Below are 27,399 nucleotides of genomic sequence, written 5' to 3'. Positions count from 1 at the left end.
GAATGTGAGGGAGGGGTGTAGCCACCCCCTGCACAGGGTATCCTAGGAAACCCAAGTCGCACTTTGTCATGATTGACCGAGGTGGTTGTCCGGGCTGGACATCCCCCCCTGCTGGGGGATTGACAGCCAGGCTTTGTGAATGAGGGTTTTTCGCATAAAAGGCAGGTCTCTTGGGCTGGAAGTCAGAGTCGCCACTGGAACTACAAGGAACTGACGAGAAGTGGAGGAGAGGTCGACTGCTGCAACTACCCCGTACCGGTGAAGCCCTGCTGCAGGCCTGAGCCATCTAGCCTTCAACGACTAAGAGGAGATCCAGTCCAGAGTCTTCTTCCCTTGTGCCTGGTGGGGATAACCAGCTCATCTTCAGCCAGAGGTCGCCTTTGTGGTCGAAATCGCTGCACAATGCTGTGGTGGTCCGGATAACCACCTGAAGAATCTCTCCTGTTTTTAAGGAGCACACCTTTTATTCATTGTCGCTGCTGCCAGCCTCATCCCTGGGTGCTGCGGACCCCCTCATCGTCATCCTTCGTGCTGAAGCTGCAGGAAAGCGTGGGTCTGCGGGAAACCAACAGGAACAACTGCCGTGGCACCAGCTTCGTTCTTTGAGAAAGGTACTGTGTCCTGTTTGAGGAATTTTGGGTGAAATCCCTATTTCTCTACTTTAAGGCTTGTCCTTACTTTTCCCTCCTTATAACTTTTGCTTCCAAACATTGACAATATCAAAGTACTCTTGGCAACGTTGAATCTTGAACTGTCTGACTGTGTGATCCTCGACAGGCACCCGGTGTCATTTGACTTTGGCTCCGGCCCTTTGACTCTTGAATTCCCGTCTATGTGTGTTCTTCGATTCTGTCTGCCTACCCAACATATTGCCTGTGATTTTTGCCCTGGGTATCTCGGGTGCGAAGTGTGTTTTTTGCCCCAGTACCATTTCTTGCCGTGGATACGTGTATCTAGTAGACCGAAATGTCAAAAAGTGATTGCAATTGTATTAACGGTAACGTGTTCTGTTTCGTAACACCCGTCCATTCAAACACAGGGTACTTACCTTGAGTAATACTGTACAAAGTGAATTGGTTAGTTGCAGTATATTTTACATGTGGTTTTTGAATTAATAGAAGTGTTGTGTTGATAACAAATGGTTTAAAAATAAATGTACTTCGATTTTTTACCTGAAACCTTAAATCAGTGTTTGCTTGAGTCACAGTAATTGTGGTCCCTTTGTGTAATCTCTGCTACTGCTCATATACTCTTGAGATAAGCCTGGCTGCTCCGCTACTGCTACCACTTTAACATAGTAGTACAGGCTTGTACCAAAGGTAAAACTTGTATTGCCACCTGTAGTTTCAATTGTGTGTAGTGGTCCCTAAGGGCACTGCACAGGATTCTGCCTAACACCAGATAAGGCATACGACTGCTGCAATTTCTTAAGGTCGAATTCCAGAATTTTAACTTTCATCTCACCCTCCCTCCTCACTCTGGCTGTCCAGTTAATCAATTCTCCACGTATAGTTGCATTAAAAGCGTCCCACACCACCAAAACAATCAGCAGAATCCACATTATCCTCAAAGAAGTGAACAATGGAAGCATAGATTGCATCACATATTTTCTCCTCTTGTAATATAAAGGTTTTAAGCCGCCATTTAATATTAGTGGGTCTGAACATACTGTGATTCATGATCAACTTCACCAATGAATCATCAGAAAGGCACAGTTCCCCGATTTCCAAATCAATTACCACATCAACCCATCTCTCCGAAATCAATAAGTAATCCAACCTAGCTGCAGTCTCGACAGTGCGCGAAACCCAAAGCTTTAGGGCCCAACATATAAGCAGAAAAAAGGAACCGAGTTATGGGGGTGTAGTGATGCATTATATGTACTGCCGACGTCCCGTACAGAGTCCAGGAGTGGTGCAGCCAAGTCAAGAGGAGGTGACGGTTGAGTCATTCTACGCCACCTGTCAAAAAGTTTGAGCAACTGACGCTGGAAGGGATATCAGATGAGTAATCTGTGGGAGAGTAATCCATAGAAAGAAAGAACATTACTGGCAAGTCATTTATCCTTTTATTGGGAGGGGGTCAAGCACCACCCAGCAGCAAACCAAAGTTTTCATTTGTACTACTTTTGTTTTACTTTTTAGAGAGATAGGGCCAGTTAGGTGGCTTAGTATTGGACAGAGGACTGCATTGTGTAATGCAAGATGTCCTGCCGAGCACCTTTGTGTTTAACTTTGTAGGCAGGGACCCCACAGTATGAATAGGGCTAGGTGAGGGATTTTCTTTTACGATAATAAAATGCGTATTATAGACATGCCAGTTGTCTGAGTCCTATCTCCGGCCACCACAACTAATCTCAGTCTTTCCAACTATGTGAACAAGAATTAGAAAATAACACATACCTTATCCCTGTTAATGTTCTTTCTGATGGATATTACTCCCAGGGACGACTCATCTTAAATATTCTGTTGCAGCAGTAAATCTTTGGACATTTTTTCACCTTTACGGAGGGCTGAGCAGTCTCAGCATTGAGACCACTCTACTATCCTCAGCATCGGATTTATCAATATAAATAGCCAGTACTGTGCCCCACAACCTCAGTTTTCCTATTTTTCCCCCATGCTCAGCCACATTGGGGAATTGTGTTTGGTACTCATTAAAAATACAATCATCATGGACAGGATGCCAATGAAGGAGAGACTTACAAAGAGTAAATTAGCTCTTTTTGAGTGGTAGACTGGGGAGGCAATGAGGAATCCTTTGGAGGTACATCCATCAAAGAACATTACCACGGGTAAATGATTTGTTGTTTTAATGGATTGCGTTCTGCCAGGCATTCCTCATCTTAGATAGACTCCCACAGCACTATTTCCTTCCTACCAGGAGGGAAAGAGCAATTATAATTATACCTTAGAGCATTTTTTTAAAAAGCTCTTCCAAATCAGGCATTCTGGCCAGCTACATGTCAAGACAATAGTGTTCATAAAAGGTGTGTAAGAATGACCAGGCTGGTGCCTGGCATTCATCTACAGGTGCGGACGCAGCTGCTACTTCTTTAGTGTAATGTGCTCTCAATCATTCTGGAGTGGGTCTGCCTGCTATACTGTAGCATTCACAAATGGCCAACAATCACCATCTCCATATAGTTTGTTTAGTTGCCGACTTTCCCATCTTTGGGCCAATGTAGCCGACAAATAATTGGTACTCTGTCCTGAAGTGGCTTGCTCTCACTATATATACACGTTTAACTCTTTTTGGTCTAACCTATGTAACCTCTCCTCTTCCAAAGAAGGGCGAGGAGGAGGGTCAAAGGCCGGTATGTCAATTTTCTGTGTCAAGTGAAACTTGGACACCACTTTGGGGAGGTAAGGACGGTCAAATTCTCAGCGTTACCTTGTTCTTAGAAAAGATGGTAAATGGTGGCTTACATGAGAGCGCTTGGAGCTCGCTCACTCTGCCAGCCCAGGTGATGACGAGAAGAAAGGCCATCTTCCAGGAAAGAAGCCTGAGCAGGCAATAGTGAATTGGTCCAAAAGAGGCTGCCATTAGAAACATTAAAACAAAGTTCAAATCCCACTCCTGGACCACAAAGGAAGTCAGGGGGACAGATGCTCACCAGCCCTTTCAGAAATTGAATAAACAAAAGCACTGTAAATTAAAGTTACTCACCGTAGTGAGTGGAGTACTCATAGTCCATAGTACCTGTTGGGCAGAATCCTGTGCAGTTCCATTAGGGAGCACTGCAGAAGATTAAGACTACAGTTATGAGCAATAAATCCCCTTTGGTATCAGTCTGTACCACAAAGATTTAGGTGGTAGCTGTGGCTAAGCAGTCAGACTTATCTCAAGAGGGAGATGAGCAGTATTCAGGGTTTATACAATAGGGCTACAGCACTATGGTACAAGGAAACACTGACCAAAGCTATGTACTAAAAAAGAATATATATATATATATATTTATTTTACACACTTCTCGTTCAACACATTAATCACAGCTAATAAAGCAAGTTAAAATCAGTCAAGAAAAGTATACACAACTGCCTAGTTAAATTGTATACAAGTTTGTGCAAGAGTGAAAACTGAGCAAAACGGCACAGTGAAAACCAAACACAAATGGCACTCTAGCAATTTCTCACAAGGGGGGGAAAAGTACACGTTATACAGGAATATATTCTTAAGCACCCTAGCAACACTTCCCAATAAGTTTGTGAACAAGTTTAGGCAAGGCAGTACTTTAGCATAGAGACTACTTAAATGAAAACCGAGCAAAATGGCACTTCACAAGTTGGTGCACCAACACAGTTCTAGTTGAGAAGCAATCTAGAGAAGGCAGTTTTGACAAATTCAGCCAGAGTCAATAGGCCTGTGCCAGAGTCAGTGGTACAGGGCAAAGAGCCCAGGATCAAAATGTTCTTGTAGCTGCAGTCAAGTCTTTGTTAAACGATTCGAAAAGGTGGATGCAGGAGGTGAAAGACAATGTTAGACGATAGGGGCGGCCAACCCAACAGGTAGGTAAAGGATTTAAAATACCTTTACCGATACCACACGAAAAGGGCAGCCTGGCGGAACAAAGTACCTTAACATGAGGAAGAGGCTCCTGCGGTGGCGGTTGTTCCGGGTAGTTCCAGCAGTTCGGGAGATCCAGCAGAGGAAGAGAGGCTCTCGTCGTGGAGGAAGGTTCGAGTTACTGCACTACCCAGGGATGAAACCAGCCGCGGTGCTGCCAAATGAAATAAAAGGTATGCTCCTTTAAATCGCAGTCCGGGTCGACGGGTGCTTGGCTATCCGGTCTCAGAGTGCAGGGCACTGGCGATTCGAGCAAGGCAGGTCCAGGAAGGCGATTGGCAAACTGGTTGGCCCCACCAACTCAAGGAAAGAAGACTCTTTCAAATGAAGATCTACTCTCGTTGTGTGGAGAAAAGTGATGAGACGCTGCAGCAGGGCTTCACCGGTGGTTCAGTTGTTGCAAATGTCTTTGGCGGTGGTCGGTCAAAAAACCGAAAACAAAATATCGAATCACAAAAATATCGAATCCAAAATCTCGAAAAAAAAAAATCTCGAATTATTTATTTATTTATATGTATTTGTGGGTTCAGGTAAGTATAAAAAAAGGGTAAAATAAAAAAAAAAATAAAAAGGGGGGTTGGGGGGGAACCCCCCCATTTCGAAATAAAAACGTATTAAAAAAAAAATTCGAGATTTTTGTTTTCGATATTTTGGATTCGAGATTTTTGTTTGATATTTTGTAATTCGGTTTTTTCACTATAAACCGTCTTTGGCTTCTCTCCTCTTCGGTTCCTCAGTTCCAGTGGCGACGTCTTGATCTTCAAGTCCTCAGGAGCCTGCTTTTATGCAAAAAGATCCCCATTCATACAGACTAGCTGTCACTCACACATTGGAGTGGTCATCTTGGCGGGAGACCCTCCAGCCTATCAGGACAGAGTGCGACATGGGTTGCTGCGGCAACCCTTACCATGGGTCCTAATTCCCCTCCCACACAGTGGACCCACCCCAGACTCAGTGGCACCAAAAGGAGGGCTTCTTGGCAGAAGCCTGTCAAAAGGACTAACAAAGGATCCCCGACCTGGGTTAGGAGTTTAGAGAAAGACACGAGAAAGAATTTATATAAAGGTTCTGGCAAATAAAACCTACCAGAGTAAAGTTAATATCAGAATAAACCGGCGGTATGTTAGAGGCTGTCAGTAAATGTGGTAGCCTCGAACAATGGGAAAATCCCATAGGGAAATATCTGCGGTCGAATATTTTTGGTAGTAACCACGGCCACCAGCCAGAAACTTTTGGGAGAGGGACTGTATGGTACCCTCTCGAAAATGAACATGAGGGAAAAACTATTAACCCTTCCCAGTACTTCCATGGTAAAATGGGTTGTACTGGTTTAGTTCATAAAGATTGACTAGTAAAGTCAATGGGGACTCTACATGCCCTGGGAGACAGTAGTCAGTCCCAGGGTATGGAGTCTATGTTTGGGGTCGCTATGAAACCCCTGTGTCACTGCACGGAGGGTGCTGTGTAACACATGTGGAAAAAGGTGGTTCTTATGAGGGTGAGACAAACCCCATAGGCATTTAACAAAAAATAGCCTACAACACACATAGTACACATGCCTAAGAGTGGGGAAAAAGATTCTCACTCTTAGCAGGAGAAAAAACAAAACCCTTCAAATCCAGCAAAGCTGCTGGGGGACTCTATAGGTAAGGAACATTAGCCATAGAATGAGAATTCTCCCTAACAGTCCCCTTTCCTCCATCCTTATGGGCATCCCCCAACAGGAGTACGGTACCGGAACCTTTGGCAGTGAAAAAATTGAGCTTTTCCTTTAAATTTAGTACAGTGGGTGGGGGCACGGCCTCTGACGTGGGAAGGCTCTGCAAGGCCCTGCCCTGTGGTGCCTCACAACAGTCCCCTTTGAACACATCGGACGCTTAAATACCTGGCTACTCTTAGTACATATTAGCCCTTGGCATACTAGCAGGGGAAGGTAGGTGGGACGTATGGAGGAAAGGGGACTATGGATGCTCTAGTCACTACAGTGAGTAACTGTAATTAATCATACGTACTGTCCCCTTTCCTCAACCCTTGTGGGTGATTCCAACGAACAAGAACATATGGTGGAGCTGTGATAACCTGCTTCAGATGTAGGACGAAGCACAAAGGTTCGTCAGAACCACCTGACCAAACTCTGCATCGTGCCTTGAGCTGGCATCCAGTGAGTAGTGCTTAGAGAAGGCCAGAATGGTCAAAGTAGCTGCCTTGCTGATGACATCCCAAAAAGCATGTCTCTGAAACGCTGTGGCCTTGGCTCTGACCGAATGGGCATGAGCCCCCCCAGGAACAGGGTTGCTCAAGGCCGCGTAAGCCTCTGTGATAACCTGAACCATACAATGTGCGATGGAAGCCTGAGAGCCGGGGAAAGGAGCCCCTGAAAGTCATGAACAATGCCTTGAACTTTGTGATGGGTTTAGTCAGAGAGAGATCAAACTTGGACCCTCTTGAGGTCCAAGGAATGCAAGACCCCCTCTCTACCTCAGACTGCGGATTCGGGAAAAACATTGGCAGGCAGACCTCTTGATTCAGATGAAATGGAGAGACCACCTTGGGCAAGAAGGCTGGGTGAGTGCGCAAGATGACCTTGTCGTTGCAAAACGTGGTGAAAGGCGCACACACAGGTACAACACCTGCAGCTAACGAACCCTGCTGCACGCAGGGGTGAGGGCCACCAATAATACTGTCTTCAGTGTCACCAAGCGGATGTCCACAGAAGCCATTGGCTCGAAAGGCTTATGCTGCAAAGTTGCAAGAACCATATTGAGATCCCAGACCGGGTTCGGCCTATGCACTGGAGGAAAAATTCTAGACATCCCCTTAAAGGGTTGGCTGCAGAAAACGCATGCTCAGGGGAATTCTTGCAGGCCCCAAAGGCCGCAAAATATGTGCTGCACGTATCCACCTGAACTCTAGATCGAGCCAGCATGTCATCTAGAGGACAGGTGACAGGGTCCAGAACCTTGTCAGAAGCCCAATGGCATAACCTAGTCCATTTACTCTTATATTGTGACCTAGTCAAGGGCCTCCTGGCCTGCTGAATGATATCTCAGTTGTCATCTGAAAATTTAGCATACTGAAGCCTGAGCGGGTCAGGAACCAGGCCGCCAGCGCCAGCTTGGCCAGGTCCCGATGTTCCACCGCCCTGCCCGGCTGCATCAGATCTGAAAACCAGAGTCTCGAAGGCCAATGGGGGGCAATCCGGATGAGGATGCAACACACTGAAGCCCGAAACTTGCAGAGGGTCCGCTGGAGCAGAGGGGTGGGCGGGAACGCCTAACACATGCGGCTGTGCCAACAGATCTGGAAGGCATCTCCCAGAGACCCCCGACCCAATGCTGCAACAGGGGAAAAAAGGAGTCTGTGTGCAACTCACAATCGTAGGTGTTGAACCCCACGCGGCTCAGCTGATCCGCTTCTGCATTGCTGTCCCCCGGGAAGTGGCCTGCTGAAAGAACACAACACTTACCTGCAACTGTTGTTCTCCAGCATGAGTCTGGCATGGATTCACATGCTCATGAATATTCCCTGTCTGAAGGCCGGAAATCCTCAGGAAAAAAGAAAACAGTATTGCTTCAAAAGCTTGAATACTGACTTTCACCCATTATCCAATCGCTGAAGACCGGGTCGTACTGCTCCCGTCTAATGATTATCATCTCCCAGAGTCCTGAACACAACGGCCATCTTCAGATTAGAAGCACGCGAGATGCCAATATGAACCCAGAAGAGCCACAGAGGGGATGGAGGGAGGGTTTGCATGTGAATCCATGCCAGACCCATGCTGGAGAACAACAGTTACAGGTAAGTAACTTGTCCCTTCTCCAGCATGGGGTCTGGCATGGATTCACATACTCATGAATACGATTATAGAGCAGTAACAAATACACAACCACAGGAGGTGGTAAAGCTCAACAGAAGTACAACACTTAACCCAGGAACCGACTCACCTTAACCAAACAGGTTGCACAGCACTGCGTGGCTGACTCTGGACTCCTCCCTGAAATCCCTGTTGACACAGTAGAATTCCATGAAGGTTGCGTCGACATCAATGTAGTAGCACATCAAATGTCCATTAGGGGAACCCCAGAGAGAAATGTTGCCGTAGCAGCGATGGCTCTGGTGGAGTGGGCACTTGGCCGGCCTTGAAGGGGTCTGTCGGCCAGACAATGACAGGACATGATGCAGCCGTAGAGCCACCTGGATAGGGAGGCTGGCAGGGCCTTCCCCTGATTCACAGGACCACATTTCACAAAGAGCTGAGAAGACTTCCAGAAATATTTCGAATGGGCCACATACAACTTCAAGGCACGAGCAACGTCGAGCGTATGGAGTGACTGTTCATACTGGATTCAGGAAGAAAACTGGAAGCACCAAAGGTCCGTTGAGGTGGAACTCAGACAGGACTTTCGGCATGAAGGATGGTGTGAGTGCAGAGCACCACCCTAGTAGGATGTAACGATAAGTAGTGGGCTTTGCAGGAAAGAGCCTAGATCTCCCCTATCCACCTGGCCGAAGTGATCGCCACCAGGAACACAGCCTTCCATGACAGAAACTTAAGAGGAGCACGATGTAAAGGCTCAAATGGATGACCCATGAGCTTCGTGAGGGCAACATTGAGTTCCCATGACGTGGCCAGAGCTTTCATTGGAGGGAAAGACCTCAAGAGTCCTTTCATGAATTCTTTGAACAGTCTGAGACCATAACAATGGCTTTGTAGGGGAACAAGTGTATCGTAAAATGGCTGCCAGGTGCACCTTGATGGAGGCGTGGGCCAAACCAGACTTGGCTAGCAAGAGCAGGTATGGCTCCAGCAGAGATACGCAGCAGCATGATGCTGTGTGTCCTGCACCAGACTGAAGTGTTTCCATTTGTGACCGTAGCACGACAGAGCAGAGGGCCTCTGGCCTGAGCAAGAACGGCTCTACACTCCACTGGAAAATCATATCAGCCAAACTCTAAGGCTGCAGGAGCCAGGCCCTGCGGTTCATGGACGCTGGATCGTGATGGATGATGCTTCTGTTTTCTCTGGAGAGCAGGTCTGGAAGAGGAGACGGCCTGATTTTCCGGCATCGCTGATGTTAGGCAGAAACCTGTGCAGTTCCCTTAGGGACCACTGCAAAAGGCTTAGACTACAGGTGTTGGCAGTAAACCCAATTGGTAGCAGTCTGTACCACCCAGATTTACCTGATAGCTGTGGCTGAGCAGCCAGACTTCACTCAAGAAGAGTTAGACAGTATATAGAGTATACAAGATAGGTACCAAAATACAGTAGCACAAGCAAACACTGACCAGAGCTTTGAGTATATAAATATTTATTTAAAGACACGCTTAGAAACACTCTAGCACTATTATTGTAAGCAAGTTCGAAAACACAGTCACTATTAATATATATACATCCCTTATGCCTTATTAGACAAGTCTTAGTTAACACCACTTTTTTCCAGACAGAGGTGAGCGCTTAACTAAAGATGGCACTCCAATAAGTTAAGAAAAAGGGAGGGAAAAGGTAGAAATTAGGAACAGCACACAACACAATACTTTAGAAGCACTCAGCAAGGCAGGAAAGTCAAAGTCTACTTGTGAGCAAAATGTTCAGAGGCCAGGCTCCCTCTTGGAGAGAGTAGAACACCAATGCGCCCAAGATCACACAGTTTAAAAGGCTTGGAACGTCTTGCAGAGAGTTTAAAAAGGAATCAGTTTAGCTCAGAAAAGTTCAGTTAGCCAGCCTAGGGCCAACCCAAGTGGTAAGATGAGGATTTACGGGACACCCCACACAGGCCGTTGCGAGGGAGGCCAGGCGGACACAGTACCTGGAAAGTGGAGAGAATCCTCCAGCGGGGGCAGTTGTTCCTGGCAGTGGATGCAAGTCGCAGCGTCGTCCAGAGGAAGAGAAGAACTCGACGTGGAGGAAAGCTGAAGGTGGTTGCACTGCCAGGGAAGAAACCAGCCGCGGAGTTCTCCGGTTAAAAGGTACTACCCTTTTATTCGCAGCAGTGGAAAAACGTGGTATCCCGGTTGCCGGGGTGCTTGGCACAGGCAAGGTGGCCACAAGATGATCCGGGAAGGTGAAAAGGCGGGCAAACTGGTTATTGCCACCAGTCAAAGGAAGAAGACTCTTCGGGATGAAGATCTCCTCTGTCGTTGGAAGAAGTGGTGAGTCGGTTCAGCAGGGCTCCACCGGTGGTGTCGTCGTTGCAGGTCGGCTCAGCTTCTCCCTCTTCGGATTCTTTGGTCCTGTGGGGATGTCTTAAGTCCCAGTCCCCAAAGCCCTGCTTTTATGCAGAAAACCCCCATTCATCAGTCCTAGCTGTTACTCAAACATGCTAAGTGGTGAGCCGGGCGGCTCACCACTGGGCCAATCACACAAGAGTGCTACTTGAGTTGCCGAGGCAACTCAGTCCAGGGTGCCTAAAACCCCCTCCCCCACATCCTGTATACCCAGACAGAGTGGCACCACTTTTGGAGGCTTCTGTGTAGAAGCCCGCCAAAAAGTGGAACAAAGGGCTCGACTTGGGTTGGAGTTACAGAGGCGAACACAAACGCCATTTTAAAACCGAGTCCTGGCAAAAAGACCCAACCGGGGAATAAATATTAAATAAATAACCCGGCGGTATCTTTAACATTGCACCAAAAAGTTGTGCGATTAAAATGAATGGGAAAATCCCATAGTAAATATTCTTAAGGAATATTTCGCGTGGTAACCACTGCCACTAGCCAGAAACTCGATGAGGGGGGACTGCACAGTGCCCCCTCGAAAAACAGACCCAGGGGCAATCTAATTACCCCTACCAGTACTTCCACAATATGATGGTTTGTACTGGTTCTGTTCCCAATTTAAGACTAGTAAAGTCAATGGTGACTATACATGCCCTGGGAGACAGTAGTCAGTCCCAGGGTATGGAGTCTATGTTTGGGGGTCACTATGACACCCCTGTGTTACTGCACTGAGGGTGCTCTGTAACACATTTACCAAAAACCACATGAAACCCTATGGAGTAAAAGACCCCATAGCCCATAAAACACATCACAAAGTCAAAGTGGGAGAAAGAGTCTCACTCTTAGCAGGAGAAAAAAATAAACCCCAAAAATCCAGCAAAGCTGCTGGGGGACTCACTAGGTTTGGGAAATTAGCCTTCACAGAGAATTCTCCCTAACAGCTGATAGGCGGAGTAGGTCCAGGTACCATATATGGCGTATCATCTTGCAGCAGCATCTCTTCAGAGTGTTGATGACCCATAGCATGAGGGGAATCAGAGGAAAAGCACCCAGGAATAGACGCTCCCATCTGAGTGAGAAGGCATCCCCAGAGATGCCCGATTGAAGAAACCTGCTTGCGAACCGATTGCATTTGGAGTTCGCTGCCGTGGCACATAGATCGATCTCGGGACAACCCCATTGGCGGAACAGATGTGTCATTGGCCCAGCATTCGTGATTGGACCGAAGCTCCCCGCTGAGGGCATTTGCTACAGTGTTCTTTATACCTGCTAGGTGAAAGGGTACGAGGAACTTGTCCTGAAGGATTGCCCAGTGCCATTGGGTCTGTGCCTCCAACGACAGAACAGGGGATCAGGTTCTGCCCTGCTTCCTGATGTAGAACATCGTGGTGGTGTGGTCCATGAAAATCCTCACCACTTCACCTTTCAGCAGCGGCAAGAATGGCTTGAGGGCCCAGAACACGTCCCGAAGCTCCATCACATTGATGTGCAGATCCTTCTCCTCCGGCAGTCAAAGGCCTCTGGCGTGGGACTGCCCAGTGTGGGCCCCCATCCGTCCAGTGAGGCATCCGTGGTGACTGTTGCCTGAAATGAAGGGGTTCGGAATGGAAAACCCTGCGTAAGCCGAGGAGCACACCCCACCACTGGATGGCTTGCCTGAATTCCAGGTTGTGCATTAACTTGTCTGACAAACTGCCAGTGGTCTGGTGCCACCTGCAGTCCAGAAACTCCTGGAGTGCCCTCATCTGTAGCCAGCAGAACAGTATCACATGTTTGCATGACAACATCATGCACAGCAGCGACTTGATAACCCGGATGGTTGCAGATTTAATAGCAGACAGACTATGTGCCTTCCCCAGAATGACCAGCACCTGTTGTTCTGAGGGGAAAGATAGGGACACCACTGGTTTGAAACGCACTCCCAGAAACAGAACGTCCTCTGATGGCGTTATGCAGGATTTCGGATAATTGATAGAGAATCTGAGCCCTGTTAGCAGGCGTATGGTTCCCTTTGTGTGTTGCCCTGCCAGGCTCTGAGAAGTGACCGGATGAGCCAGTCGTCCAGGTACAGGTAGACGTGTATGTCCTTGAGACGTAGATGTGCTGCTACCAAGGCTAAACACTGTGTGAACACCCTTAGTCCTGACTTCAGGCCGAAGGGCAGTGCCTTGAACTGGTAGTGGTTCCCCAGCACCACGAAGCGAAGGAACTTCCAATGCTTTGGATGACTGGGGATGTGAATGTGGGCATCTTCCAGATCCAGAGTGGTCATGTAGTCCCCTTCCTCCAGTTGGCCTAGCATTTGCTGCAACTTGACCATCCTGAACCTTTGGGACCTTAGGTATTTGTTGAGGTGCTTTAAGTCCAGGATTCGGCGCCACCCCCATGACTTCTTCCAGACTAGACACTATCTGGAGTATGCTCCGGATCCCCCCCCTTCCCGCTCTCCCCCCCCGCGAGTCACAGCAGGACGAGTTCTACTGTGCCCATTGCCAGCATGGCTCATACTTACCGCAGCAGCTGGCCAGTGTGGTGTTCCTTCCTCGCTAGAGGTGGAATACGAGGTAACTTGTGTTCAAATTCCAGTGTGTGACCGCTATACAGAATGTCCAGAATCCATTCATCTGTGGTGATGTCTCTCCAGGCATCGACAAAATCTGACAGACAGCCTCCCACTGGGGTGCGGAGGTAGGGGTCTGGGCCAAGTAGGGCCTGCTAGTTGACTGTGGCTTCCCCTTTGCGCCTCCACTGAAAGCCTGGGACTGACCTCTGTATGATTCCTGCGCATTGGAGCGGGAAGGTTGTGGCCTGCAGCGTTTCATCCACCACCTTCCCGAAGTGATTCTCGCTGTCGAAAGGCATATCTACCACCTTTGCCTGAACCTCCGGCCTAAAATTGGTAGCCTTCAGCCAACCTTGACGCCTGAGCGATACCCCATTCCCATTTGACAGAAGCTGGAATCTGTGACGTCCATAGCCACATTGATGGCATGATCAGAGGCCACCTCCCCCTCCTGAAACAGCATCAACGCCTCTGTCTTCTTGTCATCCAACAAGAATTCCAGGAGTGGGCCTAGTTTAAACCACAAGTCTCTATCATACCAGGCCAGTATATAGGATGTGCTTTTCTGACGCATCCATCTTCTTCCCTTCTTGGTCTGGAGGGAACATAGATTTTGAGGATGTGTTCGCAGACCGTTTGCTCGCTGTGGCCCAAACCACTGAGTCCGGGGAATGCTACGTGCGGAGGCATTTGGGGGCTGAGTCCGGCACCCTATATTGTTTCTGTAGCTGGTCCTGCTTTGCCGGTGCGGAGCTAGGGGACTTCATTAGGGACAGGCCCTCTTCCCATACCTCGTCGAGCAGCGGGACAGTTCACATTGTCTTCCTGGTTGAGGAACGTCGCTGGTAGAGGAAACATTCCTTTCTCTCCTCCTCTGTTACCAGGTTAAATAGGGGAGACACCCCAGCCATCATTGAATGGAATGACCCGACTTCATCTGGAGGAGAAACCCTGGTGATATCGTCTGAAACTGCTGGCACTGTGTCCGCCGCGATAAAGTAATCAAATGCATTGGTGTCTTTTGTGCAGTGCCTCGCTTGGCAGTGTTGGGACAGGCAGTGGTGACGGTGGTCGCCTCGGGGTAGCCGAGTGATCCCTGTGTGGAGGCCTTCGAGGGCTGTACCTAGGACCGATCCCTGAAGAGCCTGCTACAGGTGATAGCCGCTGCTGTATCTCGGAGAACAGAGACCTGAGCACTTAGGATGTCCTGGGACACATCTCCTGGAGCTTGCAGGAGGGCCCTTGGAGGAATGCTGGATTGTTTGAACACGCCTGTATGCCTTTGGCGAATCCAGGCCTACAAGGCTGTAGACCCCTGCCTCAAAGCACTCTTGCCATGCTTCGTCTGAATTAGTATAAATGGCCAAAGGACCAACTGCACTTCTGGTCTAGCCACTTCGGTTCAGGGCTATAGACATGACCGGCGCCTTTATTGACTGGGTATTGGCGATCAACGAAGCAGTAGTCGTGGCTTCAGGTTTTGCCAGTGGCAGTTGTTTCCTTACTCGACGAGGAGGCCGTTGACGAAGCAGACGCGGTGGCAGTTGACGTCCTTTATTTCGATGAGCACACCGCCATCGACGGCAAAGCAACCATCGACGAAGGCCTGGTCAACGTAGTCATGGCAGTAGCCGGTTTTATTTTCTGATGAAGCCATAGCAGCGGACGTCGCCGAGGGCTTTGAAGAGGGTTCTTTTGGGAAGTGCTTCTTATGCTCCTGTGATGAACCACTATGTTTTGAGGACTGTGTGCCTGCCACCGGCAAGCTCACCGTAGACTGGTAAGGTGACGGAGAGCGCGTGTGCCCTGAACTAGGACCTGCATCAGCGTTGTCTTTAGCCAAACCAAAAGCCTGGCGCTTGTCTTTACTGGACCCCTCTGGGGATACCTCCTCGGCCGATCTGGGTGGAGAGCGCTCTGGAGAGCGGCCTGAACTGCGCTTCACTTGAGTATACCTGGAGGCCACACCAGGCCCCCCGCGTCCTCTTTCAATCACACCATCAAACGTCGGTAGCGGTCCCGCTTCATTTTGGCTGAAAAACCTCGACATATGTCACATCAGTCCTCCTCATGGTCAGGAAGCAGACGCATCTAGTGTGCTTGTCCTCCACATAGATATTTCGCAAACAACACCCGGAGCAGAGCCTGAAGAGACTCTAACAGGCAGGAAGAAAGGAGGAAGTAGGCCTCAGTAAGCATTTCCACTTGACACACTGTGTAGACTTTGAAACTTAACTGGCAACGGAGACCCGTTACCGGAGCTGACTAGTCGTCAGCAGTCCTTGAAATTTAACGAAAAACAGATTTATCGAAAAAATCCTGGAGAGCAAAACTCGAGGACTCTGGGAGATACCGTCATTGGATGGTTGGAGTTTGACCTGGTCTTCAGTGATTGGATAACGGGTAAAAGGCAGCATTGAAGCCTTTAAAGCAATACTGCTTTCTTTTTTTACTGAGGATTCCCGGCCTGACGACAGGGAATATTCATGAACATGTGAATCCACGCCAGACCCCATGCTGGAGAAATCCAAATTCCCTCCGTCAGGGCACATTGCGAGATCGATACCGCCTCCATGCAGAGGGGTGGGAGAGACAGGGGGGAGGGGAGGGGACTCAGGTGCCACCTTGCTTGTTCAGGCAAAACCTTGTAGTAGAATTGTCTGTCCATGCCTTGAGGGCCCAAGCCCACTACTCTGAGCTTGAGCAGATTGATATGCATGAGGGCTTCCGTCCTGGACCATCCTCTATGAATGGCATAGCCTTCAGAGCAGACCCCCCATACCGGAAGAAAAGAGTCCATCGTTACCACCATGTTAGGCTCCAGTCGGGTGAAGGGGGCGCCCACTGAACCATTGCCATCGATTAGCCACCAGCGGAGATCGGGTAGTAGGAGCAGAGATATTGGGATTCTGTCCAACTGAAACCCAGTCTCCTGATCCCAACTGGCCGCCAGGTGGAGCTGGTTGCACCTCCAGGTGGCCAAGTCCAGAAGGTCTGGGCAGCAGTCCGGAGCTATCATGATTGTGCCAAACCTCCTCTACCAAATACCACACCCATAGGCTCCAGATCTTACAAAATTCAGCTATGTGGCGATTGCCCGTTCAGTGTCGGATTAAGTTGAAGACCCTCTGCCTTACGCACCGAGCGCTTCACGGGCGGGATGCAGCCTTTCTCCAGGATAACATTTCGGCCTATATCCCCTACAGGGCTCTTCGTTCAGCTAGCCTCTGCCTTGGAAGGGTGAAGCGGAGGAAAAAACACAGGAAGATGGATCTTCTGAGAGAGATGGAAATCGGAGACAACCTTTGGCAGAAAAGAGAGTCTCACTCTCAATGTCATCTTCTCTTTGGAAAAAAAAACAAATAGGGAGGTAACAACTCCTAGAGCTCACTTACCCGTCTCGCGAAAGTGATGGCACCCAGGAAAATCATCTTAAGGGTAAGCAAATGAATAGAACAAGAAAGAAGAGGCTCAAACAGAGGGCACAAACAATAAAACTAAATTCAAATCCCATACCGGAAACCACAAACTGGCAGGGAGGAAACTGGTTACACATTCCCTGCAAGAACTGCATAATAGTCGGGGATTATGAAAAACAAGCCCTGCTCTGGGGACCTCAAACACGGAATTAGTGGCAAGGTAACCTTTTATGGTGCCAACAACTTGCAGGTCCACTTGGGCCAAGGAAAGCAGAAAATCCAATACAGGGGACAAGAGACAGATGACAGGACCCAGGTCCTTCTCCCAGCACCAAATTGGACATCTACACAACCTGCAGGCATAAATGGATTTTGTAGCAGGCCTCCTAACTGATAGGAGTACATAAAAGACGCTCTCCGACAAGTCCCACTCCTTGCATCTCAGCCTCTCTGTAGCCAAGCATGAAGGTTCAGGCTGCTGAGATTCGAGTGGAGGACACGCCCCTTCCGATTGGAAGAACAATTCTACTCTCCTCAGAAGGCACATGGAAATGTCCAACAACTCTGGATACCACTTTTTTCGGGGCCCAGTCTGGGGCAATCAGGATCATCATGGTTCCGAACAGGCACAACCTCCTGAGAACCAGAGGAATGGCAGGGATTGGCAACAATGCATAATGGAAGTTTAAAGTCCACTTGACGGTCACTGTGTCCCACAGAGATCCCGGATGAGGAAATTCCCTAGAGAAGAACAACTCTCACTTCCTGTTGACATTGGAAGGTAAGAAGTTCACTTAAGAGTTTCTGGACAGGAAAATAGATCTCCTCCAGAACTTCCTTACAGAGCTCCCACTCATGAGAGGCCTAAGTCTGTCTTGCTCATGGCATCCGCTGTGACATTCTATCGTCCAGCCAGATGAGCAGTTGTCAGACACTGTTCTCCAGAGCACAGAACCATCTCATTGCTTCTCTTCAAAGTGGTAAGGACTGGATTCCACCTCGTTTGTTGAGGTAGTGCATGGCCACTGTGTTGGTCATCAAGATCTGGGATTGACCACAACCTCTCGGGTCAAAGGCTCTGAGGGGCATGTGAGCCCCGTTCTCGGTCACAGGGACGCGTGATAGAAAACCTTCCCCAGTATGGCACAGAAACAAGGCGGGAAGCCAAAGAAGCAACAGAGGACGCCTGGTGGGGAAGGGATGCCATGGGGTCGGGGACCTGTTTCGGGCGGAGATACACTGGGGATGGAATGCCGTATGTCGGGCAGCGGACAAGCTGCAGCGAACAGAGTAGCAGAGGAGGCGTGGACAGGAGGTAATATGGGAGCCACAGAGACAGCTGACGGCGAGGAACGAGAACGCCTGGGCACTTTGGATTCGGGAAACGAAAACCCGGGTCCATACCAACAGCACAAGACAGCAGAAACCATGTGGGCAGAGAAGCCAACAGTAAAAGAGGCCCATAAAACAGTAGAAAAGAGCGGAAGGCTAATAAACAAAGATGACGATATGAACGCAGACTTATACTTGCCTTTAATCCGGTGCAAGACGCCTTACTTGTCAGCATCACTGCAGCCGCTGCGTCTCCTCCATTATGGCAGCCTTCACTCTGGGAAGAAAGGGGCAGGGCATGGAGGGGCTTTTCTAGGCTGGCTAGTAAGGAAACTCCTGATTGGTGTAAATGTAGACAGCCCCTATATAAACCAAACATCAAGAAAGGACTGACATGTTTTTCTACCTTCTGTTTCAGAACAGAGAGAGGGGCGAAGAAGGAGCACCTGAACTGCGCTGGGCATACGAGGATTAAGGCATGGTTCTGTCCTTATCCTCAGAAGAGCCCTAAACCAAGGTCTAATCTTGGACTACCTTAGGAGGAAGAATTCCTGTTTATTTATTTTTCCTTCAATAGATCTTATGTTCTCTAATTAGAAAATAAAATATTTTTTTTTAGTTGCCAAACCAACCGGTCCAGTGTGTTCTTACAGGGCGATAAACCCTGCCCCGAGGTGATGGTTGCGAGGAGGGCTATTGCACGGCAAGCCCCAAGGACTTAGCTGTCGCTTTTGACGATTGGACCTTCCAGAGGGCACCGTCAGCATTGGCTCCAAAAGGGTGTTTGTCTTCAAAGGGCATGTCCAACTATCTGGCTTGGATGTCACCCCTAAACTCTGTTTCTTTGCCATGTCTCCATCCACAGCCAGGACAGAGGTGGTCTTCTCCCACTCCTCCATTATTGGTGCTTCCACCGCCACATAGAGGGGCAGGGAAGTCTATTTCTTGAGCACCCGCCTAGATTGTCACAAAGTTCATATTGAACCTTGGATCTGGATGGAGCCGACCATCTTAAGAGTACTGGTTACGTTAGCCATCAAGCTCTGGAAAGTGGTTTGGGGCTTTGCTGCTGTGGGAGCTGGCAGGAAATGCATCCCCGGGGAGGTTCCAGCCCAAAAGGGACCTGGTCACCCTCATGATCAGATAAATGTCATACATTTTTCACAGAAAATCATCCATAGGGAGTGGGGCATATTCCTGCAGAGCAGCGGCATACACGGCCCTGAGGCGATGCCAGTGCCGAGACGCCCGAATGCAGGGTCTGTCGGCACTGAGTGGCCTTGGGTTTTTCTTGATCCAGACACGAGCCCTTAGGCATGCAGGAGTAGTCCCCTGGAGGGAACTCTGCTGGTCACAGCAGACATGGTAGAACCTGCAGCGTCGCAGCCGAAGCCAATGGTGCCATCTCATGCGCCACAGGTGCCGACGCCAGAGTCACCGGTGCATCCACGAAGATATCTAGCATCTTCAGGCAGAAACTCTACCATCCGTCCGACGTGGAGTACTGGGTCAGAAAAAATGCCTCTATTTGCTGATCCTCAGTGGCTCTTCTTCTTTGAAGAGGAAGACTAATGTCAGTGTGAGTACTGACTTGGAGAGCAGGACCTCTTGCTATTCTTCTTCCCCTAATTCTCCCTTTCCTCGCATGAAGCGCCTGCTCTTCAGACCACCGATCTGTGCTGTGTGACTTCGACTGATATCGCAGAGCCTCACTCTTCGCCTTGTGGACGAAGGCGAATATCTTTGCCGCCGTCTCCTGCAGGACCTTCGGGTCTATTGACCGGCACATGCAGTATAAACAGATCAGGTGCGGATCCGAAACAGACATCTGTCTGTCTACCGCAATCTACCGCAATCCACACATGGCTTAAATCCTGAGACAGGTAGGAATGGCATTGGAGAAAAATATTTAGGCAGACAAGCATGTTTCCGATTAGTGAAAAAAGTGTGTGGAAAAAAGGGACGGCGATCATGGGGCATGGCGCCGCTATATATACTAGTGTCCAACGTCATATCCGGCGCAGGACACAGAGGCGTCCGACGGAGCAGACGCTGAGCTGTGCCCCCAGGCGGTGGAAAGGTTACCGGAGAACAGCTGTGCTGGAATAGCGATATCATAGATGAGGAATCTATGGGAGGAAACCATTAATTATACTCAAAAACATATAAAGAAGCCCCACAAATAAATAAGACACACACCAACAACCAAAACCCACCCCACACCACCCGCCCAAAGACAAGAACACTTATGCATGTCCCAATGGCGGCCAAACTGTAAAAAGGAAGGATTCAATTGTCTGTACCAATTATGTTCCCCATTTACTGAAAAAAAGCTTAAGATCACAGGCGTAAGTGGATTTCTGTACTAAAGCATGACAAAGAAACCTCAGTTGTAAACAAAAGATTTGATGTCATACCATGCTTACTTACTGGTTGCGAAGCTCTTCAAATTGTGATGCAGCTAATACCTGATGAAAACAAAACAGAAATTAATCTTTGATTAAAGATTTATTTTTTTATTCAGTTAACTATTAGGAATTTAAATTGAAACTCAAAACAAAATGATCTCGACATACAAGACAATATTTTACAATTTTTTTTTAAATGGAGGATGAATTTCAAGAGGACTGGAGCAAGGAATGAAGCAGCATAGCAGAACCATCAACGTGTTCCTTCTTCCGTAGATCTTCACCCCAGTTTTCTTCCCAATTGATTCCACTACATCTTCATAGTTACTGTAGGGAGAATCAAGACGCTAACGGTTAAGCAACTTAAAAGAATCCAGGATTTTCGAATTCTGAGATGGCCGCCGGGGCGAAGAGACGTGGGTGAGACGCTCTCCGCCCGGGCCGCAGAAATCGAGCACAACAAGTCCAGCAGCAGTGAACAGTTTGGGTTGAAAACCCTCCTGCAGACTAATAAACCCCCCCCAGCAAAATCCCCACAGCCCCGGGCCACTGCAACGGCTCAGGCGGGGAACGAGCGGCCCCTCCCCCATTGGGAGGGACAGAGACCCCGTCTGGAGCCGGGGAAGGGGGAAGCGGCCAGAGGCGGACCCGAGGCCCAGCAGCGGTCGGAGGGGCCCTGCGCCCCCCCCTACACAGCACGAGACTCCGTACCCCCCGGCTCCTGGACAGCGGAGGCGACGACAACGTGGGGCGATATGGAATACGTCGTAAGACCATCCCATCGAAAGAACGTTACCAGGTATGAGAGTAACTTGTTCTTCGAGGGGATTGGGTCCTCTGACGTATTCCATATCTATGACAGACTCCGAAAGCAGTACCAATGCAAGGAGGTGGGAAAAGACTTTATAAAAAAGAAATTTAGAATGCCCAATCAAATTGCGGAGAAAAGGACCGACTTGCCAAAGGCCAGATCCTGCCCCCGGATGGAATCGAGGGAATGGTGACATACAAAAGTATGTACCGAAGCCCAGGTGGCTGCATCACACATGTTGCGAATAGGAACACCCCTCTGCAGGGCAGTAGAGGCAGCCATACCCCTGGTAGAATGGGCCCGTAAGCCGACCGGGGGGGGGGTCCTTACCCGCCAAACGGTAACACTCAGAGATAGCCAAAATAATCCAGCGAGACAAAGTCTGTTTCGTCACAGCCTGTCCCAAACGCTTTCCAGCGTAACCAATAAAGAGCTGATCGTCCACTCTTACCCGGGACATGCGTGAAATATAAAAGCTTAACGCTCTCCTAGGATCAAGCTTATGGAGGCTCTCCTCTTCCTTACCAGGATGTGAAGAAGGATAAAATGCCAGAAGAATAACCTTCTGGCCTAAATGAAATTCCGACACCACCTTCGGAAGAAAAGAAGGACGCACTCTAAGGACAACCCTGTCCTTATGAAACACAGTGAAGGGTGGTTTAACTGAAAGTGCCTGTAACTCACTCACTCTGCGAGCGGAAGTGACCGCAACTAAAAATACAGTTTTCAGAGTTAACAGTCTCAAAGGGCATGAATGCAAAGGCTCAAACGGAGCACCCATCAAACTTGAGAACGAGGTTCAAATCCCAACCGGGCATCTGGAAAGGTGACGGAGGGAACACATTAGTGAGCCCTTTCAGAAACTGAGAAATTAAAGGAATTTTAAAATAGGAACACTCTTCAGACGAGTGCTTAAATATGGACAGCGCCGCGGTATCAGGTAATATTATCCCCATATATATGGTCGCCGTAAATATCATCGCCGGGAAAAGGTCGAGGCGATATTATATGGGTGACCATATATATGGGGACAGGGGCAAAAAAAAAAATTAAAAAAAAAAATTGGGGGTTGCGGGGGTGTCCCCCGCATGTTCCATGCAATAATGTCGCGACAAAAAACGGCCATTTTTCGGCGATATTTTTGCATGGCGAGATTTTTGTGGCGACATTATTGCATGGAACCAGCGCCGCCAGGTAACCTTTAATGGTACCCACTTGAAAGCCCCTGTGGGCCAAAGAAAGCAAAAAAGACAGAACCATGGGAATTTCACAGGCAAAAGGATCCACATTCTTAACCCTGCACCAGTCGCAGAACTTACTCCAACGGCAACGGTACAGGGACTTTCTTGCGGGCCTTCTGGCCGAAAGCAACACCTCCATCACGTCTTCAGCGAGGTCCCAATCCTTATACCTCAACCTTTCAGAAACTGTAACGCTCACCTGATTCTCGCAGAGGCGCCGGTCTTGACTGGGCGACTACCGTATCTTCAAAGGTGATGTGTAGCACCCGGTTGGCTCTTTGGGCTGGACCTCTGTGCACTGTATGCCTGACGTGTAGAGTAAGATGTCTGCAGATAGAAAATATGGGGTTAATAAACTGGGGTTATTGGGGTGTCCCTATCTCTTTCCTCTTCTCCTCTCCTGTAGACCCCCAAAGGTTAACGCTCTCACCTTAGGTAAGTGAATGCCGAGCTCTCCATCTGCCTCGGGGCAGGGTGCTGTAACCAGTTTCTTCACTGGATAGGTAGCGCAGGCCTCTTGACTTCAGAGGACTGCTGTCTGTCGTTTACTGCACGAACGGTAAGTTTCGAGTCATTCAAATGCCTTTAAAGTCTTTAGTAATGATGTCTCTTGTTTTGCAGGGTTCCGGCGATGGCGGATGACGGGCTGAAGTGAGTTGAAGATGGAGCCCGTGTGATGAATAGAAGCGCCTGGAAGCACGTAAGTAAGCGCTTGTTGCCTGCTTCACTATGCGCTCTAACTGTCTTTTTATTTTGCAGGTACGAGTTCGGAGCGGCTGCAGGGTGCCGGAATACCCACTGGATTAGATGTGGAAAGGAGTAATGGCACGTGAGTATTAAAGTTCCCCAATGTCTTTAAACGCACCTTGTTTTGTCTTTCAGATGCGGGATGCAGCGCCGAAGGCCTCCGGAGCGTGCGAAGAGTTGGTAAACTTTTGTCTTTCAGATGCCGGAATGCAGTGTGAAGACCTCCGGAGCGCACGAAGAGTAGGTAAGCCTTTGCCTTTCAGATGCCGGAATGCTAACCTGTTCTTTCTTGTCTTTATAGGTGTTGCTGAAGACTGGATTCAGGATGGTAAGCCTTTTTCCTTAGGCCCAGGACCGGATGCAGAAGACACGATGAGCGTTCTGCTGCAGAGGTTGCAGAATAAAGCAAAGCAAGATTCATCCACCGAGTGTGGTTTAAATAGCCTCCTGTAGTGCTTAGGTCCCTCCTTCCACAGCCACGCCTAAGTAAGAAAAGAGTTCCTGGTAAGAAAAGAGTTCCTGCCTTCCAGAAGAGTTCCAGTGTTCTGAATCTAGGGAGTGGCTCCAGCCCCACCCAACAGGAAAAGTAGTTCCAAACAGAAGAGGATCAGAGGCTCAACTGGCAGGCAAGTAAGCAGCATGGTCTGCTGAAGGTAAGTCCACCCAAGCATTATGAGCCCGGCGCTTCCAGCGCTGGGACTGGGCATATTTATGAGCCTGGTGCCACTGGCGCCAGGACTGGGTCCAAAAGGTCCCAATTGGGACTGGTTGGCACTCAGAACCTGGGTTATGGATCTGCTTCCAAGGGAGTTGGGAAAACCCTGACCTTTTGGAAGCAGAGATCATGACAGTACCCCCCCTCAAGGCCCCTCCCAAACCGGGCTTCTCCGGGGGTTTTGGCTTGTCAGGAAATGTTCGGTGAAATCTTTTGATTAGGCGAGGAGCGTGGACATATTCAGCAGGTTCCCAGGATCTCTCTTGGGGGCCGTAGCCTTTCCAGTCAATTAGGTAGAATAGTTTAGATTTGGAGATCTTGGAGTCCAGAATGCTTTTGACTTCAAACTCGAGTTCTCCATCCACTAGGATAGGTTTTGGAGATTTGGTTAGTCGGGTTTGAGGTTGCACGGGTTTTAATAGAGAGACGTGGAAGACCGGATGTATCTTCATGTGCGGGGGCAAGTCCAACTTGACCGCTACTGGGTTTACTATGGTAGTGATGGAATAGGGACCAAGGTATCTTGGGTTGAATGTGCGTGGTTAGAGATAGATATTTGGTGGATAACCAGACTTGATCCCCTACTTGATAGTGAGGGGCTTCCTTCCGATGTTGATCTGCTCCTTTCTTGTATTGTTCTTTAGCCCTTTGAAGGTGAGAAACAGCTTCCTTAAAGGCTTGGGTGATTGTAGAATGCAGGTAGTCTACTGCTGGTGTTTCAAGATCTTGGAGGGGATCCAACTCCGAGGTTCGAGGGTGACTGCCGTACAAAAGAAAAAACGGGGTTTTCCCAGTTCCCGAATGGACAGAGTTATTGTAGGCATACTCGGCTATCCAAAGGATATCTTTCCAAGTTTTTTCAGTTTGTTGCAGCATGCAGCGTAAATACTGTTCCAGAGTTTGATTGGTCCTCTCGGTTTGTCCGTCGGTCTGAGGGTGGTGACTGGTCGATAGTCTTACATCAATTTGAGCCGACCGACAGCAACTTCGCCAAAAATGAGAAATAAATTGACTACCTCGATCCGAAATTAGAACCGAAGGAAAACCGTGCAGTCGGACGATGTTTTCGAGAAATTCTCGGGCCAGAGTTGCTGCTGTTGGCAAGCCTTTGAGCGGAATGAAATGCGCCATCTTGGAGAATAAGTCCACGATTACTAGAATCGTATTGTATCCGGAGCATGGAGGTAGATCGGTGATGAAGTCCATAGAAAGCGTATGCCAAGGGCGAGGTGGGATGTCAATAGGGCGTAAGAGGCCTGCTGGTCTTTCCTTTTGACTCTTGTTTTGGGCGCATACTCCACAGGACATTATAAAGTCTCTGATATCTTTTTTCCAAGACGGCCACCAGAAGTAGCGCTTGATCTTTTCTGAGGTCTTGGCTATACCGGGATGACCTTCCATTAAAGAGTCGTGATAACAAGAGATTACTTTTTTCTGTAAATCTGTGCTGGGTAGGTATAATCGTTCTTGGAAATACAATAAGTTGTCCTTTACTGCAAAGTCCTTTCCCTGCAGATGCCAATTCTGTATGTCTGCTGGAGTTACAAGTTGCCTGGCTTTATCCTTAACTTCCTCTATGGATTCTGTGGCGATTACACCCAGAATTCTTTGTTCGGGAATGATTGGTACAGGTTTAGGGTTGACCAAGTGTTCGTCCACTCCCATCCGAGAAAGGGCATCGGCTTTACCGTTCTTTGTACCAGGTCGATAGGTAATTATGAAGTCAAACTCGGCAAAGAATAATGCCCAACGGAGTTGTCTAGAGGATTGGGCTTTTGCGGTCTTCAAATATTGCAGGTTTCGGTGATCCGTAATCACAGTAACGGTGTGTCGGGCCCCCAGCAGATAATGCCGCCAAGCCTTAAAGGCAGACTTGATAGCCAGAAGTTCCTTGTCAGTAATCGTGTAATTGATTTCAGGAGGCGAGAATTTGCGGGACCAAAATGCCACGGGATGCAACTGATTGGTTACCGGGTCCTTTTGTGATAGAACTGCCCCCATGGCAAGGCTTGAAGCATCAGTTTCCACGATGTAGGGGAGTTCGGGGCGAGGGTGTTTTAAGATTGGTGCAGAGATAAATTTAGTCTTCAAATCCTGGAAAGCTTGTTCCGCCTCGGTAGACCATTCAAAACGTTTGTTTTTCTTTAACAAGGCAGTGATGGGCTGGACTATTCGAGAGAATTCGGGGATAAACCTGCGGTAAAAGTTAGCGAAGCCTAACATGCTTTGCACACCTTTTACGGAGGATGGTGATGGCCATTTGAGAACTGCATCGACCTTCTTTGAATCCATACGCACTCCGCCAGGTGATAATATGAATCCCAAGAATTCAACTTCAGTCACGTTAAAAACACATTTTTCCAACTTAGCGAAAAGTTTGTGTTGACGCAATCTTTCGAGGACCATTTTCACATGTTTCCGATGTTCAGATTCCGATGAAGAATAAACGAGGATGTCGTCAATGTAAACAACAACACATACATCTATGAGCTCTCTGAGGACATCGTTCATAAAATATCGAAAGGCGGCCGGGGCATTGCAAAGTCCGAAGGGCATGACCTGATATTCAAATAGCCCATACTTGGTGCGGAAGGCCGTCTTCCATTCATCGCCCTCTTTTACTCGTACCAAGTGGTAAGCTCCTCTAAGATCCAGCTTTGTATATATGCATGCTTTTCTGACTTGGTCCAGGAGTTCAGGGATCAAAGGTAACGGATATCTATTCTTAACGGTGATCTGGTTCAGGGAGCGATAATCGATACAAGTTCTAAGGTCTCCTTCCTTTTTTGGAACGAAGAACAAAGCTGAAGAAGCAGGGGACTTGGAAGGACGAATAAACCCATTTGCCAGGTATTGATCCAGGTATTGTCGAAGGTGAAGGTTCTCAGGCTCGGTGAGGGCATAAATTCTACTACAAGGAGGAGTAGATCCAGGTATCAGGTCTATCTGGCAGTCATAAGACCTATGAGGAGGTAGAGAGTTAGCCTGATCCTTCCGGAAAACATCTTGGTATTCTAGGTATTCGGGAGGTAACTGGGGAGTCTCTGAAGAAATTGCGGCCAGTGCAACACCAGGTGGAGGGTGACAAGTAGAGACACATTCTGGAAACTGGACCGTTCTTGCTCGCCAATCGATCAGAGGATTGTGTTTCTCTAACCAAGGTATTCTTAGAATAATCTGAAACTGAGGGGCCTTGATCACATCGAACACGATCTTCTCATGGTGTCCATCTTGACTTACTAGCGTCACTTCTTGAGTGGTATGCGTTACTGGCCCGGAGGCTATCTCCGTACCATCCACCGTAGTAATGACGTCCTTTACAGCCTTGGGACAAAGAGTTAGATTCATCCTCAAAACCATTTCATGATCCACATAATTGCCGAT

General features: G+C 48.6%; 1 protein-coding gene across 3 annotated transcripts in view; it reads right to left on the bottom strand.

Annotated features, from left to right (window-relative positions):
* KTN1 (kinectin 1) overlaps positions 1-27,399 on the bottom strand; it is a 3,101,875-nt gene that overhangs the window by 1,410,828 nt on the left and 1,663,648 nt on the right. For all 3 annotated transcript variants that reach the window (XM_069637667.1, XM_069637665.1, XM_069637666.1), the window contains one exon: positions 20,524-20,561. In XM_069637667.1, coding sequence (XP_069493768.1) covers positions 20,524-20,561 — 38 coding nt within the window. The remainder of the gene's footprint in view (positions 1-20,523; positions 20,562-27,399) is intronic.

Source organism: Ambystoma mexicanum, chromosome 14 (genome assembly GCF_040938575.1).
Source record: "Ambystoma mexicanum isolate Mex_15411 chromosome 14, UKY_AmexF1_1, whole genome shotgun sequence".
Taxonomy (NCBI): domain Eukaryota; kingdom Metazoa; phylum Chordata; class Amphibia; order Caudata; family Ambystomatidae; genus Ambystoma; species Ambystoma mexicanum.
The sequence above is the reverse complement of the archived record's forward strand: the minus strand, read 5'-3'. Positions and strand labels throughout refer to the sequence as shown.